Source organism: Danio rerio, chromosome 12, assembly GCF_049306965.1.
Source record: "Danio rerio strain Tuebingen ecotype United States chromosome 12, GRCz12tu, whole genome shotgun sequence".
Classification (NCBI taxonomy): Eukaryota; Metazoa; Chordata; class Actinopteri; order Cypriniformes; family Danionidae; genus Danio; species Danio rerio.
In genome coordinates, this window is record NC_133187.1 from 46,831,030 (window position 1) to 46,850,000 (window position 18,971).

Here is an 18,971-nt window from a genome sequence, read left to right on the forward strand (position 1 = left end):
TATGCGTCACCGTCGCTCCATCACGATCACAATTACTGATAGGAGGCAATAAAATCACTGCATTTTTAGCAAGAATTCAGCTGATTTAAACCGACGAACCACTTAAATCAGAAAGAAGGTGAAGGTTATGAAGATGACATACACAAGTATGAAAGGTTGTATTATGGAAGAACTTTGGTAGATTGTACTCTTTGGATAACAATTTTGAGTGGGTGAATGCCCACAATACACAGTTTATTACGGGGCTAATCCAAGGTGCTAACATTGAAGCCAATGTGTTTATGAAACAGTTCATGTCAAATATTAATACAGGCTAGACACATCTAGTGCTTGCTATCTAATTTATCTGCATAGTAAATATGATTATAATAATAGTTTTGCTTAATCTTCATGATGTTAGCAGAGCTAAAATCAGCATTTCTCAGACTTATCTTAGAACCAGTGATTGGTATGTTACTTCATGAAAGTAACAAATTACCTCATCATTTAATGATGTAATTATAATATTTAAATCAGAATTATATTTAAAATAAATATTTTACTAATTATCTTGTCTAAAAAGTAATTAAATTACTCGATAAGTCAATTAATTACTTAATACTACATAAAATCCCTATAAATCTCAATGGATAGACAATAAAAGTCCTTCAATTCTTTAGTTAAAATTTGCCAAGGGGTCTTTTGGGTATTAAAAATGACGGAATAAAGAAAAAATAACCAATGTATGTAATAGTGCTGTCAAAAGATTAATCTATTAATGTTTGGTGCATATTAATTTTTATTAGTTTTTAGAATTTTTCAAATTATCTGTTGTGTTTAAAAAACAAATTTAAAGGTTTGGAACCAATAAAGGGTGAATACATTTTCATTGTTGGGTAAACTTCTCCTTTATCAGTTGAGTTTGCTACCATTCAGACACATCGCCTATATCCAGTTGTTCTCTCGCCTCTTTCTACCCTGCTCTGTAGGCCACGCCCACTCCTCGCAGCGCTCCACACCAATCGTGAAGCATCTTTTGATAAAACTCTTGTAGACTTAAACTGAAAGAGGAGGGTTTTATGACCCTTTAAGTTGACCTGTTTGGATTTATGAAATGGAATTTACGATTATTGTTACAAGTACCCCATGCACATCATTTGAACATTTTTTGCCACATAAATGGCATCAAAACAAAATCTTACAGTTTATAATGGTGCCAACATCTAAAGATATCAGAATCCTGGTCCCCTTATAACTGATACTCGACTGCCATTGGCTCATTTGAATATAAGGGGCGGGGCTTATCTATATGTTAACCTAAATAAACTAACTAAAAATCTAATGAAATAAAAAAATCTAAGACTATCTGATATTTTGGACATTAAACGGACAGTTCACAACAAAAATGAAAATGATGCACCATTTACTTCTTGATAACCTGTCTTGAGTTTCTTTCTTCTGTTGAAAAGAGAAGATATTTTGAAAAATGTTAGAAAAATTGTAACCATTGACTTCCACTGTATTTAAATCACTGTCAATGGTTACAGGATTCTTATCTTATTTAGTGTTCAACAGAAGAAACGTGGGTCATAATAAATAAATAGAGTAAATTTTTACTATCCCTTTAAGTTGACTTATAGGATTATTGTTACAAGTATCTCATGCACAACATTTAAAAAAAAACTGCCACACAAATGCCATCAAAACAAAATCGTACATTGTTTATAATGGCACCAAAATCTAAAGATGACCTAGTTCCCATGCAACTGATACTCAACAGCCATTGGCTCATCTGAATATAAGGGGAGGGGCTTATCTATATGTTAATTATAAGCTACTGGCCACTCCCTTGATTTTAGGATAAAGAGCTTTAAGAGGCGGGGCTAAACCTCTCATCGTGAAAACGAAGAGCACAGGCCAATGAGAAGTAACACGGCCTCATCAGCACCTCGCTCTTTATAATCAGCAACTTAGAAAGACAGAAAAGCATCAGGACTTGACAACAGTGAAGCATCAACGAAAAACAGCACACAAGATGCAAACCAGAAACATGCTGAGCTCCACGTGCTCATGCAAATGAAATATTGACAGCCACTTCTCTAATGACACTGGGGTTTATTCTGCGGAGAGCCCGATCGATTCGGGGAGAAATATTAAACATTGATTTGTGATCAGCAAAGCTAGAAATACTGAGCATCGCACCGTATGCCAGGCCTCGCTAGAAATAGAAAAGTAAATCTGTGCTGGCATTATACAGAAATATTAAGAGCGTACGCAGTCGGAAACGCTATTTTTTTTTTTGATGATTTAGAATGAGATATTTCACAATGTGATCCTGAGAAAACATACAACACAGATTAACAATTAATATATGAATGTGAGGATGTTTGTTTGTTTTTTTTTTTTTGGAATGATGATAGAGTGTGTGTACGTGTAAGAAACTAGCATGGATGAGGAATTAGATGCTTCTGTTTTGAATTCATCTTTAACATAAACTTTCAATCCATTGTTATGCGATTTAAAGGTGACCTATTATATCTCTTTTTACAAGATGTGAAATAAGTCTCTGATGTTCCTAGAGCGTATTTTTCAGCTTGGCTTTTCATTTTAATATTGGTAGTCTTGACGCAGAAACGCAGCGAAAATGAAATGTTACATCTGCAACTTCCTTTTATTTATTGATTTGACAGGGACGATGTGTTGTCACAGTGAAGATGAAAATTAAATTTCATTTTAATTTCAATTTTGCCAGATATACCTAAATTGTTAATGTAGTTTTCATTTTAATTTAATTATTTAATTGATTTATTTAAAATTGGCTGGAATTACCTTTCATAGCAAGGAACCCACCGACAACACTATACAACGCTGTCTTCTTTAAGATCGAATAATCTTTACCAAAATAAGAGATAAAGTACACACTTCTATATGCTTGCATACAAATCAGGCTTACAAACTAAAAATATTGAGGGAGAGGATCTGTGCTGATATATGCCTCGTTCACACTAGCAGCTTACCTGTAAACCCTCACGTTTTTCCCGGGATTCTCCAGTATTTTACAGTTCTATCCCGCTATCATCCCGTAAAGGTATTTTCCCGTATTTCTCCTGTATTTTCAGTCTTTCCCTGAACAGCCGAGCCTCTCTATACGCAACCCATACCGCCGAACCACCAGGGGTCACCCCTTGTTCTTAACCGTGAGTCTGTTCTGTGCTTTCGCTTTGTTTAGGAATGAAAACACTTATAAATATTTAAAAAACGGCGTGATTTCCTTTCCTTTTGATTACAGGTGCCGTCGCCCATCCTATACAATCCTTCTAACAGTCATATAATGGTGCATGACTGTCAGCTGACACGCTCCATTGTGATAAACAGATGCTGTTTCCCAAACAGATTCTGCACACGCAATAGGGTATATGCTGAGCTAGTGCGGTTCCCATGCTGATACACTTCCGGTGACCTGTTATTGTGAACTTTTTTCATTTTATACGGTTCCTTATACAGCATCGATGTTGTAATGTCATTAAAATACATTCAGTTAAATAAACTTTAGCATTTATTTAGTTGCTCAAGCGTAAAACGAGACAAAAAGCCGTTTACTCGCACACGCCTGTCAGAATCAGCAGGCTAGCGCAGAAGCTCCATTGAATATACTGGGGTAAAATAAATGCTCATATTATAAAGATATGGCGGGGGAAATGTAATTTAATGCAGTGTTTCTTGTACAATCTGAGACCCACTTTAAATCAGATATTACTCAGCTAGTGGAGATTGCTGATTTTTTAAAGAAAACAGACCTTAAATGCATCGGATTTTGCATTGCCATTCAATTCGCCGGAAGCGCTTAACCCAGGTTAATGGCAAATTAAAAGTCCTATTAGCATGCTTCGGCATATACCCCATTTGAAGTGGAGTGTAAGTCTGGCTTTTGGGTGTGTGTTTAAACAGACATACACACACAATTAATAATAACAACATATAAAGATGTCGATCTTAGTGGTTTTTTTTTTTTTTTTCAAACACTACTAGTTTTGTCTTAAATAAGCATACAAATTTAGGAAAGCAGTCGAATGCTTTTATTATAACGTTAGATGGGTGCATTTTTAAAGTGACACCTGTTATTTAATGTAATAAAATCTAAATAAATAAAAGATTCATTCGCTGCTCTTTAATCAGAATGTTGGGGGAATCCCTTATTATGGTGGGCATATCCCTTATTTTTACATCCCAATGTTGACAGGTATGACTAGCAGCGAGTTTGTAGCTGACTGTCACTCTGGGTGGCCATTTGTAGCCTACCGTTTAAACTACCTGACCTGCATGGTCTTTGTTTTACCCATAAACAAATCATACAGTAAATGAATAAAGGCAAGATTCACACATAATTACCACCTGTCAATCACTTTTTCTGCGGGACTCGTGAATAGGCAGTGATCTGTGTCGTTATAATGGCGTCGGTTAAAAAGAGGCACAACCAACAGGAACCAGCCAACAGTTTCTGAGGTGTTCGCTAAAATGACTAACGTTAAGTACAAGTGAGTGAAAGATTGAAGCAGTCCTCTGACTGCCTGGACCTGCTGTCTGGAGCGCATGGCTGTGTGTGTGCGTCTGCGTCTGTGTGGTCACGTGATGTGCATTTTCAGAGGTAGAGAGGAAGGAGGGCTGCTCAGAAATGCTACACGCCACTGTGGATGTCAAATCGTTGTCGTTCTAAAATGCCATTTAAAAACAAAGACAGTATAAACAGGGCCTGAGTGTGTACAACACGAACGTTGTCAACATAACTCACTGGAAATCCCAAATGCTTCCACACCGGCGACTTTATTGAAAGAGGAGAGGGTTTAAGCTCTGTCGACGGGTCTCCTGCTTCTGCAGTTCAACAAGCACTTCAACAAGCCTGTTTTTTCCCTCTTGGCAAGCCAAGCTGACGTGACATGGGGGCGTGGCAGCATCGACGATTCAATTTTTTGATTCGATAATCGAAATTGAGCATACATTTCGATCGATTTCGATTAAAAATCGAAATGGTGACACCCCAACTAAATACAAATGGAACCAGTACATGAAACGCTGATTTACAAAGATGATCAACATAAAAAAAGTGTGCTCTGTGTCATTGAAGCTATTTATCTCCATTATCCGTGTAGGTCTACAGCACAGAAAATACATTCGGCCTCTGAGCAAACAGAGGATCATGTGAGCTCTACTGGTGCTCCTATTGGCTGTCGCTCAAGAAAGTCACTTTTCATTTGCATAAAGCTGAAGGATTGTCAACTTTGTTGCGTTGCTTGACACGCCCACGTTGTCACCCACATTCACTGTCACTCGTGTAGATGGAGGTCAACAGAAGTCTATCACTGTGCATTAAAATGAACGATCGCTTGTCGCTGCTGTGAGTCCCTCATAGTGTGAACGAGGATTGAGCATTGATCATAAACATCTCCTCCGCAATTCTGAACTACAAAGTGCACTAAACAAGCAGCAAATGAGTGAGGAGCTCAAGACTCAAAGCAGCTCATTCAAAGAGCTTCTGGAGTCTTGTTGAGATAATGAGTGATTTGAGGGAACTCTCTGTGTATGCAGAACATGGTCATATTGATAAGAGCATAATTAGCAGGTTGTGCTTCGCCATTAATTTGCTAATTGCCGCATTGCGTGGAGTCTGAATGCAAAGGCCAGACACACAGCGAACAAACACGCAGAATCCTTAATAGCACACAGACTTATTTCTATATCACAGTGGGGACTCACATAGACGTAATGATGTTTCTACTAAACAAACGGTTTTCTCTCTCCCTAACCCAAAAAAATCTGCTCTTTTACATTTTCAATATACTTCATTCTGTTTAATGTTTACTGATAGGGATGTTTACCCATGGGGTATCAATTTTGATCCACACGGTGAAACAAGTCGCAATGAGTTTAGATTAGAGGTGGGCAAACTACGGCCCGTGGGCCATATGCGGCCCGCTGAACACTTTCATCTGGCCCGTGAGGCAGTTTTTTAAAACGCTGCTTGTGAGTAACCGTTTGGTTTCAGAATTAGACAATTAATGATGCAATTACATGTCAACGCCATGTGATGGCAGTATTGCACGCGGTACAGTTAGCACAACCAGTAGCACTAGAACACACTCTCGGATATTAAAATACACTCGACAGTTAATGACTGACAATGAGTCAGGCTAAAAAAAGGAAAATGGACTCTGAATGTTGTGTGTTTAAGGAAGAAAGCTTCTTCACCAATATCGGACAAAGCGGTAGATCTAGGCCCCGTTTACACTAGTGCGTTTTAGTTTGAAAACGCATAAGTATTGCTACGGTTACGCCATCCGTCCACACTACGTCTGAGTTTTCGAGCGCCAAAAACGGAGCGTTTTGGAAACGCTGGAGAGGCCGTTTTCATTCTGAAACGCTGCTGCTCTGTCTCAGTGTGGATGGGGGAAAACAGAGACGTCTAAAAACAGAGATTCGCTACCTGATTGGGGCTTTTGTGTCATTGCATATCCTCCCCTTATTTGTCAAGCCCCTATCACATGACTATAACACATGGCTTTAACGCTACTGTAAGACAGCAGACCAGCCTTCACTGTAAACAACAACATGGACACAGAAATGGGAGAGTTGTTTGCACTATTGTCTGTTTTAGGCGCCATTGTGCAGTTATTCATTTGTTACGTTTAGTAACAACTCGACCTCGTCGTCTCTCCACAAAAACACCTCTCTTGCTTTCTTTGCCATCGCGTTCATTGTTCAACCAGCGTTTGTTGACTAACAATAACCAAATGCCGAGCGAGACACAAGCTTCCTGTTTATACTAGAACGTGCATGCCCAGAGTGCGCGAATGGTCACGTGATATACGTTTTGGTGGCGTAGTGTGGACGGAGATATGTTCAGAAACGCTGGTGTGAACACGGATCGTTTTTGATCTAAAACTCCGTTTTAAAACAAAAACGCACAGGTGTAAACAGGACCCTAATATGACAAGAAAGTATTGCTGTTTTTAAAGACTACAACCTAATTGTTTTACACGTATAACCATGACTGCACATCTGCAGCGCCATCACCCAGCAATATCACTGTCTGAAGGCAGGAGAGCAAAGAAAGTAATAAAGTCCTTCAAATAGCAACAATCCCTCGCTGAATCTTTCCAGCTAACATACCCAACTGGTTCAAGAGACACATAAAAATAACAAAGGCAGTGCGGCTGTTTATTGCTAAAGATTTGCAGCCATTTTCGGTGATGGGAGATGTGGGCTTTTGTCATTTTATAAAAGCACTCGATCCGCGTTACAGACAACAATCTCGCATTTTTTCAGCACCGAGATAATTAAGATGGTTTATTTGTGTTTACTGAAGTACAAATATGTTTATTTGAAATGGCCAATTTATCTTTATTAACTTCATGTGTATGTTTATTTTCAAAGTGTAGGATTTTATGTGTTCCCCAGTTTGTACATGGGCTACCAGCAACTGTGAGATTTCATTGTTTTTATACAATACACTAGGAACTAGTGTACTTCTCTTGGCTTCTAAGTAAAACAAAATGAGCATTGCAATAAATCCTTTTAATTTTTTCTCCTGAACCTCTTACTGTTCCAAATGCCTATAGAATAAATAAAAAATAAAAAACAGACGTGTCAAGCCAAGAGAACCTAACTGAACCGAAAACTGTGTTAAAAAGCGAGGTATGTATAAACTGTGGGCTAACTGTATTGTTGCATCTCTAGTAAACACACATTCTCTCTCTCCTTGAAGTGGCTGCCGTCAGTGCATCAGCTGAACTCATACAGTATATAATCCCTCTCTCATTCACTCGTTCACTCTCATCTCTCCATCTAATGGTAGAGTTTAATGTGCAGGAATCAGATGCGGACACGGGATAATCTCCAGCACATAAGATGACACTCAGAGGATCAATCCCACAATGCATCACTTACACACTTCTCTTTACAGCTATAAACTCCTGAAAACATGAAGAGAGAGAGAGAGAAACGGAGACTAATACATGGCGGATCTTTAAAGCTCAATCCCTAAAGTTCTGCATTTACAGCAAAGTACAAGAGAAGAGCAGCTTCAGATCATATGGAAAGTGAATGTTATCAGCATGAGGGAGCTGCACAGATAACTCCAGATGCTCTAAAGCTGCTGGGAAATGTGCTGTTTATACATGGAAAGACTCAGATCTTGAAGTAGAAGAGCTGCTTTATTAGTTTTTATTTTTATTATTTTGGGTGACTTTTTGACTTTTGCAACTTTTTCTAAAATTCTTTACGCAAATTTAAAGGAGTAAAACTTTCAAATTTTGTTGTATAGTTGATATATAATGACAATAAAAGCTTGTGATTCTGATTCTGCTGTCAGAGCAGCTTACAAACTTGGTGAGCTTTGTTTGTTTGTTCTGCTTTTAGGTTGTTGTTGGTTTTTCATTAAACAGATACATTAAACTTGATTATTATTGACACATCAACAAGAAAATATTATCTTAAATTTAATAATAATATCCTAATTAATAAATAATTATAATTTACTACTACTATTATTATTATTATTATTATCATTATTATTATTATTATTATTATTATTATTATTATTATTATTAACAACAACAACAACAACAACTATTTTTCTAACTAATATTTTTATTATTTTGATATATGTTATTTTATTTATTTCCACTATTTTATAATAATTAAAATTTACTACTACTATTATTATTATTATTATTATTAACTTTTTATTATTATTGACACATCAACAGGAAAATAATTTATTTAATTTAATAATAATTAATAAATATTAAATATTTACTACTACTACTACTACTACTATTATTATTATTATTATTATTATTATTATTATTATTATTATTATTAATAATAATAATAATAATAATAATAATAATAATAACTGTTTTATTATTATTGACATCAACAAGAAAATAATTTCTTAAATTTAATATTAATTTAATAATTATTTAATAAATAATTAAAATGTACTACTACTATTATTATTACCATCATCATCATCACTATCATCATTATTATGATTATGATTATTATTATTATTATTATTATTATTATTATTATTATTATTATTATTATTATTATCTCTTTTATTCCTGTTTATGTAAAGCACTTTGAATTGCCACTGTGTATGAAATGTGCTATGTAAATTAATTTGCCTTGCCTTGCCTATTATTATTATTATTATTATTGGTATTAATATTGCTGTTGCATTATTATTAACAATAATAATTACTATTTTATTATTATTGAAACATCAACAAGAAAAAATATCTTACATTAATAATTACTGAATTAATTAATTGTAACGTTTTGTTTTTATTATTGACACAACAACAGGAAAAAATAATTTCTTAAATTTAATAATAATTTAATATTTAACAAATAAGGTTTATTATTATTATTATTATTTATAATTGACATCAAAAAGAAAATAGTCTTTATTTTAATAATAATTTATTAGTTAATCAATAAATATTAAAATGTATTATTATTATTATTAATATTACTATTATTACACTTATTAAATCACACTGAACTGAGCTAAACTGAACTGAACTGAACTTAAACACTAAAACCTGAACCACACTGTTCCAGTTACTGAACCACACTGTTCCAGTTACTATGACCATTTATGTGAAGCTGCTTTGACACAATCTACATTGTAAAAGCGCTATACAAATAAAGCTGAATTGAATTGAATTGAATATTATTATTATTATTCTCCAAAAACATTAATTTCTGTACTTAGCAATTACATTTTTGAGTCTGTGTTAAAAAAAGGTTAATTAATTAATATTATTAAATCCCTTTATTCTAAAATTTGCCACATTTTATTTACTGATTAATTATTTGTTTGTTCATTTAAATGTATAAATTTACTGGAGATTATAATATATTCCTGATTATTTGCTTGAACTGTTTATTAATGCTGGTGATGTGTGTATGATCCTCTATAATTAGTTATGGAAATATTGTGTGGAAAATTAGTGAATGTAGTGTTCTGTCAATTGCTAAACTGCATTTAAATTGACTTTTTTTAATGTATTTGTAATAATTACATTTGATAATATAATATTTTTATGAGAGTATTTGTTTATATATATATATATATATATATATATATATATATATATATATATATATATATATATATATATATATATATATATATATATATATATATTTTAGGTTGAACAAAAAAGCTAAGTCTGTTTGACAACAAAGTAAATTGTTACATTCATATTAACAAATTTCAATGAATAATTTTATATGCTTCATTTAATGTATCCATAACATAAACTTTTTGAGGTCAAAAAGGGTTTCTTGCACTAAACTCGGAAGAAGCAATCTATACAAAATCAACAGAGAATAAATACCTGCAAATTATTATTCTTGATACTGTTCTGATATTGTCTTATCCATAATCCATAAATATAAATCCAGAATTAATAACAAAGAGCAGCAAAATTTCTATATTTGTCCAGATCTGGCTCAATTTCAGCATACAGGATCCAGTTCCTGATAGACAAAATTAAGCCCCATCCTTTATACAGAACTGAATTGAACTTTAATATGATATTTCTATTCACCGAGAAATGTGATAACCATTTCTCCTGATGATCTAAAGCATGCCAGCCTGCATTTCTGCCGCTGTAATAAGCTGAATGTGTCTGTTCTTGTGTGTTGTGCAGTGTGGAGCTGGACTTTAAACTGCAGGAGGACAAACTGCAGCCGCTGATGAAGAGATTGTGTCCGACGGAGGAGTCTCTGTTTGCCTCTCTGCCGTTTGCTCAGGACACCATCAGCTCAACACCCAAACGCAAGTCCAAAGCCGAGGCCAAGAAACACGCGCGCTGGAAACTCTGGTTCCTGTGACCGCAGCAAACACAACACTTTAGTTCCAGACAGCTTTTCATTTCGCCTGGTATGATCGGGAGTAATATGTTTGTCCCTTTTCAGTACTTCATGGACGAGAGTACTGGGACTTGTGTATATTTAACCGAAGAATGGAATAATGAGACGTAGCTGGATCAATATTTATATTTATTGACTTTTTTTTTAATTAATTTTTTTTTTTTTTTTGATCATCATTTGGGATCATTTGGGGTCTTCTCTTCCTCGTGGATATCCACAGATTAAACGAAGCACAACTCTTCAGATGCACTGGAGGATGGTTTTCTTCACAGAGGACTTCATGGATTTATTATTTATTTTTTTCCAGAATGGAAAACTCACTCCAGGATGGGATTAATAGCAGACGGAGCTGGCGAAGTCACGGCAAATACATAATGCACTGCAAAAACTGCTTTTCTTATTTAGAGTTTGTGTCTTGCTTCTAGTCCAAAAACCTAAAGATTATTCAATAATGAAGCATTTTATAGAGAACTAAAAAACATTGGGTCACACTTTATTTTGATGGTCCGCTGGTTGAATTTAAGGATGCTTTCACACCTTCAGTTTTGCTTTGGAACCTGTCTCGTTTGCCCAGTTAGTGCGGTTCGTTTGACATATGTGAAACCACCAATTGTCGCGGGGGCACTTTTGATCATTTTGGAAGGGCACTTTCTATCCAAGACTAAAAAGGGCTTGTGCACTGCACAGGTTGAGCCCTATGTGTGCACGTGCCTGCTCTGGATGCCCGCAAACGAGTGATGATCTCCCGGTAATCTTGCGTCTCCCTCCCGTTCCTCAAATAGGCTACGTCGCGCACCCTTCTCACCCCTCCCCACCACATCTCTCCTCACTCTTCAGACACGTCGCGCGCAGCTTGTCAGACACCACCAAACCTCCACCTCTCCTGACAGCTGAGCGGGACTCTGCAAAATAACCCCTGACACTCTGACCAATGTGAGGAGAGTTTACTCGCACGTGACTTGTTTTAGCTCTTTTGGTCCAATTAGAAACTTTGCAATGTGAAAGCGAACCGCTCCAAGAGCAAAGAGCAACGATGTAACAATTGTAATCTCTGTTTCGGAACAACTGAATCGATTCACAGGTGTGAAAGCAGCCTAAGCTACATTGCATCTACATGCCAACTATTTCTCATTAGATTATAAATAAACTGTTAGGTTAGGGTTAGTGTAAGTTTACATGTACGTGCAAAGTTTCTTAGTTAAATGTCTGTTGAAGGAGCAGTATCAGCAGATGTTTAGCAGACAGTCTACTAATACTCAAATGGACCATCAAAATAAAGCGTTACCAAATACGGTCTTGTTTTCAGAAATGATGTGCGAAAATCAAGTGAGTTTTACCTTAAAACAAGCAAAATAATCTGCCAATGGGTTAAGCTAAGTAAATATATCTCAATGAGACAACTAGATTATTTAGCTTGCCCCATTTTGGCAGATTATGTAGCTTGTTTTTAAAAATGGACCTCTTTAACAAGATCTAAAAGAAGTCTCTAGAGTGTGCGTATGAAGTTTCATTTCAAATACCACACAAATAATGTTTTATAACCCTCTGAAACTGACCTTTTTAGGATTTAACCCTAATTGTGTCATTTTGGTGTCTGTCGCTTTAAATTTAAATGAGTGTCTCCTTTAAAAAGAGGGCGGAGCTACAGATGCCTATGCGTGAGCATACTGGCGGTAAAGTCTTGATAGGATACATAGCTGGCGGGAAGTGCAACATGCACATTAATATAGCAGCATTTATTTATGACACTGTATGACAACAATTAATATTTTTACAGTGCTGTGACAGTTGGGTTTAGAGTTAGGGTAGGGGAAGATGATATACATCTAATTTTAGGGGTGTCAAAATTAATTGTTTCTTCGGTGCACCGCGATGCAGATGTGGACAATTCGATATCGGTTTAGTAATAATAATCATAACCGGTTATATGTAGTGATGTCCTTTATCTCATATGCGGCATATGTCGCCGTAGCTTACTATGGTGAGGGAGGTGAGTGCGAGTATTTACAACACTCCAACTACTTAAAAATGCAGAAACTTTGCACAATTTTACCGAGCGTGTGTTTGCTGGACAGTCTTTCACTGACACAGCAGAAGCCCCTATTTTACTGCGATTGAGAGAATGAAAGTAAACTACATCTCTCTCTCTCTCTCTCACTGTGGCCCATTTGTCCTGCTGGCGTGACTTTTCCTGTCCTCTCGGCTGTTACAGCGATACTTCTGGATACAGACACGAGCGCGTGCCTGCAGATTTTTCTCCACCGCGTCTATCATGGATCAGCTGTGATCACCACTGCCGTTTATCAGTCTCACTCGTCTGTGAAGAGCGCAGCACGCAAGAGCCAATGGCAGCCCTTTCTGTTGAGCGCGTGACCAATCAAAGAGGTGTAAGAGAACTTGGTAGACAAGGATCGGATAGCGAGCGGGATATTTATATTTGTTTATTTGCTATAAATGCTTGTGTTGTTTAAAGGTATAGTTTGTACATCTGACTGTATTAAAGGACAAAATTGTAATACAAATAGTATATAAATATTTTTATACACTTTAATACAAGTATTGCTGTGCTGTGAAGTAAATAAAAAAACAAAGGCATCGTCAATGCACTGTGATATCAAATTGAACCGAATCGATGGCATTATAATCGTAACCGAACCGTGAGAGCGTAGGTTCACACCTCTATACAATAGGGTAATTTAATAAAAAACAAATAATACTCTGTAAAACTACTGCTTTTACATTACTGTGATGATTGGGTTTTGGGTTGGGGTAGACGTTAACAAAATAAAAATAATGGGAAATTTTATAATTATTATAAATCATTTCCGTTACCTTCCGGCCACAATCATATCTGATCTAGCAACAACCCATAGTGGCAGATTCAAAAACAAGACTAACATTCTACGCCAATGAGGGAGAGATGGCCACTAGTGGGCGGGGCTTTCCCTTTCTGATGATGCATACAAAGAGAGAATGTCAATCAAAGTGCTTCTGCAGATGGTTTATCAAGTGTGATATTAAATTACCATTAGATGTTGGTTATATTCACACACTGCTGCCACACTACTGTGTCTAAACCCCTTATGAAAGTGATTTTTACATAATAGATCACCTTTAAGAAAAAAAAAAAAAACACTTCGTTTTGGCATTAATTCTGAAAACAAGACAGTATTTTTTGCTTGCCTAGAAAATCCTTCTTGATTTGAATTTTTTTTTTTTTTGATATATGGACTAAAAACAAGACAAAAACTCTAACAAAAGCATTTTGTGCAGTGTGTGTGGGATTTATATTGAAATACTCAAACAAGCCTCTGTTAATTCATAAGAACTTTCATATATTATTATTACCAGGAAAAAAGAATAATAATATGAAAAAAGTATGACTTATTTTTCTAGATTCGTAATAATCACATATTTAAATATTTTCTAGAAACACTATGTAAGAAATATATATATATATAAACTTCTCACTTATCGGATTACTGAAATTATAGGATGTGTTTTTGCCATTGATTTGATTTCACATGTTGTTCTCTTATGACAATAGCGGTAAACGTTTACCTTTCTGTGACAGACTGTCATTTTACAGAAGTCAAAACTCCATTCATTTTCTCAATAGGGAAACTGCTTTTAACAGAAACTGAAAACCTCTCAGAACAGACCTGTTATAAGCCCTGAGGTTTTAATGGATTATATATGCTTTTGTTGAACTCATCTGTTCACATTAATTCAACTGAAGCTCACAGGAAGAATTTAGGATGAGGCCATGCTGTAATGCAACCAATCAGAGCGAAGCAGTAGACAAAATGTGCCACCTACTCCCATTAAGCACTGCAAATGAAGTTGTCAATGTGTGTGTGTGTGTGTCTGTGTGTGTGTGTGTGTGTTTGTGGGAGGGGGGGGGGGTCTCCTCATCCACCACCAGTGTGCAGTATCCCCCTGGATGACGCAACAGCAGCCATATTACACCAGACTGCACACCACACACCAGCTGATAGGTGGAGAGGAGACATATGGGGATTGCTAGGAGGTCATGATAGACGGAGGACAGTGAGCAAATTTGGCCAGGATGCTAAAGTTAAACCCCTACTTTTTCCAAGGACATCCTGGGGTTTTTAAACGACCACAGAGAGTCAGGACCTCAGTCTCATTATAGAATCCCCATCAATATAATGGGGCGCTAGGACCCACAAGTATTGACCGGGCGCAGCCTTGCTTACCTTCAGTGGGTGACCATGTGAGAGTTGCAGAGAGCTAGCTGCCAGCTAAAATAATATAACAATAAATTACAAACATATTGCTTCAACAGATTCATAAAAAGGCCAGTTTTATGATTTAGATCAAAAGGTTTATTCAAGAAAAGGAAATCCTATGAGAACAGTAAAATTCATGGTTAAAAAGTCATTACACTGTCAATGTACAATATAATAAACAACTTATTTTATTTCAGCTAGTTGCCAACAAACTTTTTAATTTTGTTTACATTTCTAAAGAAAAAAACTATATATTTTATAGCATATATTTTATTATATTATAAAATATATTGTATATTGCATTTATATAGAGATATATTGTATATACATAGACGGGCTCACTGGGTGAAAAGGTGTAATAAAAAATACAATGCAACGAATGATTAAATGAAAATCATAAATTATTAATATAAATATTACTATTATTATTATATACATATAATTATTATTTTTTTAAATAAATAATATATAATATAAAATATATAGATTTCCCCTTATCATTTTATATTGATTGTGTTATTCATAATGCTTCATGGGATTGTAATTTAGTTGATATTCCTTTGTGAATTTCTGTCTGTTTTTCATCACAAGCGTGCAATGTTGTGATTCTCCTCATAGCAGGTTGGTTTGACTCATGGCTTATAACACACTAATGCAAACAATTAAAAAAAATCCCTATGAGAAAAATGAACAGGACAAAAATACTTCTGGAAGTGACAAAGTGTGACTAAAGCACACTACACAACTGCAGACATATACACTGAGACCCTCATCTGCATATGGCAAAAATGGCCAATACAGGATCTAAACATCACAGACTGACCTCTTGACGCAATATAAACGATACAAACTACAACCATGAATAGTACACATTAGAAAAGCAGAGGAAATTGATATATGTCATGGTTTTGAAATGACTTTGTACGTTACAGAACCCCTAGAGCGTGACATCACATCCTGTGTAGTGTGGGCATACAGTAGACAGCAGCACTGAATCAAACAGCACTCCTGTGGAGAAACTGATGAGAGAAAATAAGATACTGTAGAGAAGATGTGCGTCACCGATCAAAACTGACAGACCGAGAGCAGAATGCTTCACTCAGAAACCTAGACACAGGTGAAGGAGAGAGTTCATTTCCTTTGGTTTAGTCCTTCAGGGGTCACCACAGCGGAATGAACCCACAACTATTCGGGCATATGTTTTTACGCAGCAGATGCGCAACCCAGTACTGGCTAACAAGAAGAGAGTTACACTGTCAAAAAATCTGGGTTCCACAGAATCAATTTGTGTTGGAGCAAAATCAGGGAATTAAGCCACCGGTGGCCACTTAGTGAAGTGCAGTTTGCTGCTTGTACTCATGTAAAGCATTGTCTGGCATTATTTAATCAAATAAGCCCATTAAAACCCTAATACTTTGATTCTAACGTATATTTAAAAGCACAGACGACATAAGTTTTATGCAGTTTGATTCAGTTCCTTTTCTTTGCATTGACGACACAGAATGGCTCTTTTATTTGCTAGCTCACATTGGCAGCCTTTAACACTGAATAAAGCCCATAACCACCGCTCAGTGTAACGTCACCATTATTGCGTGTGTACAGAATTTAATTAAAGGGTGACAAGCATACTGGAAATCAAAACACCCCCTTTTTTATCTTAAAGAATGTATGAGTGATGAAAATATCGAGTGAAACGGGGCTCAAATCATCTCTCACAAAAGCGATTTCAGCCCACAGAAAGAGCAAGGCATTGTGGGAATGTCTCAGCAGAGGCAAAAGCAGCTTCCCATCCGGAGATGTGTGCCAAAGTCTTTAAAAAAAAAAAAAAAAAAAAAAAAAGGCTAAATAATTCGCTCTGTCCCTCTGGTTTACACTGGCAAACACAGAAACAGCAGCAGTGAATCTCTATAGCTCCACTGTAGCCTCCAGAGATGATTAGATGTTTGGGTTTTTTTTTCTGTTCCTTAAAAAAAAGTGCAATTGATTTATTATGTGCAATATTGTGTGTTTTATACAGTTTTTAAAACTATTTACTATACAAAATAAAACATGAAAAATACAAAGACGGGCTCCTTTGTCTGAGTGTGAAACCGGTTCCTTTGTGTGCTCAGTTCTGAATGTATGACGCATTTCATAGCATTTTAATGAAACAATATTTACAAATATTGAACAGTGAGACTAAAACAAATGACATCTAAAACTTTATACTAAAAAAGGTGCAGTATTTGACTGGATATTTGGCAGATTTGTACTGCTGCATTGCAGATGTTAAGGTTATATCTTGTAATTATGTGACAAAAGCTTTTTAGCAGAAATGAGTCACATACACAAAGATTACACCAGATACAAACAAACCTACAGCACTGTAAAAAGCCATTCACTGACTTTATTAAAAGTGAGTAAAACTTGCATGATTATGAAAATGAAGTCAACTTAATAGTTACAAGTTACAATGGGTTTGCTTTATCTTTAAGTGAAGTCAACTTGCAACAAGGCATTGCGTTTACTCGTTTTAAATAAGTCATTTTAAGCAATAAGTAACTTTTCAGAGTAATGAAGAGATGGAAAATGAATAAGTTCTGTGAAATAACTTATTTTATATTAGCAGAAAGCATGATGTGAGGATCAAGATAACATTGACAAACTGAAAAAAGAAGAAAGAGACAGTTATTAATATAATAATATCAATTATTATTATTAGTAGTAGTAGTAGTAGTAGTATAATTATCAAATATATGATGTTTTTCTTTGGTCATTTATTTATTTATTTATTTATTTATTATTTACCGTATATTTTATTAGTTTGATGTTGTTTATATGTTACATATCTTATACATATTTAAAATGCTATGGCAAAACTAGACTAAATGTCATGCCAATAAAGCAACTTGAACCTAAAAAACAGACAGAAAAACTGTCAAAACAAGCGGATAAAAATTAAATGTGTTTATATTATGCTGAATAATTAATGATCAGATAAATATTAGACTTTTAGAAATATAAACTAAATGAATTAAACTTCAAAATCACTCATTTAAAATGACAAATTACAACTATACAAAAATGATCTTGAAATTAAACAAAGTAAATGTATAAAAAAAATCTAACTTTTTCAGGTAGTTACCAAGAAAAAAAAATAGTTTTTACAACATTTATAGAAAAAAAAATTTAATTAAAAATGTACTATAAAATATTTTGTATACAATACATTCTAAAACATCTGCCGATTCGAATGTTGTCACTTGATTGAATATGCGTTATCAGTGGTTATCAGCTGATAGTTATTGGCCAGTAGGACCCTTCTGCGCCTACTAGTAGGCTCAGAAGGCTGTGATCCATCAAAATGGTTAATCTGCTATAGATCACATACAGCTGCGGCCGGAAGTTAACAGGAATTATTTATTTCCTCATTAATTGAATTTTATTAGCGTTTACCCTTACTCCAAACGTCACAGTAATGTAAAAATAGATCCGGATCTGGAGTCTCCTCTATTAGTATAGCTAATTGACCATGTAAATGGATTATAACAGCCTTCTGAGCTTACAAGTAGGCACAGAAGGCCTCTACTGGATGATATCTATCAACTAATAACCACTGATAATGCCCATTTAATCAAGTGATAACATTCAAAGGGTGAAAATATGTCAAATATCTTATTTAAATATAGTTTACACTGATTTATTGGATGAAAAGTGTAAAAACAACACTATGAGGTCAATAGAATTAAAACTAAATGCAAATAAATAAATAATAATAAAAAATTACAAATAAAAAAATAATAATTTTAACATTAT

General features: G+C 35.1%; 2 protein-coding genes across 4 annotated transcripts in view; one reads left to right on the top strand and one right to left on the bottom strand.

Annotated features, from left to right (window-relative positions):
• The window catches only part of insyn2a (inhibitory synaptic factor 2A), a 75,102-nt gene extending 61,066 nt beyond the window's left edge, over positions 1-14,036 (top strand). Inside the window, exon 4 of the mRNA XM_002664032.8 lies at positions 10,701-14,036. Within this exon, the coding sequence (XP_002664078.2) occupies positions 10,701-10,884 (184 nt within the window). The 3' untranslated portion in view covers positions 10,885-14,036. The remainder of the gene's footprint in view (positions 1-10,700) is intronic.
• Positions 1-18,971, bottom strand: part of dock1 (dedicator of cytokinesis 1) — a 525,870-nt gene that overhangs the window by 326,409 nt on the left and 180,490 nt on the right.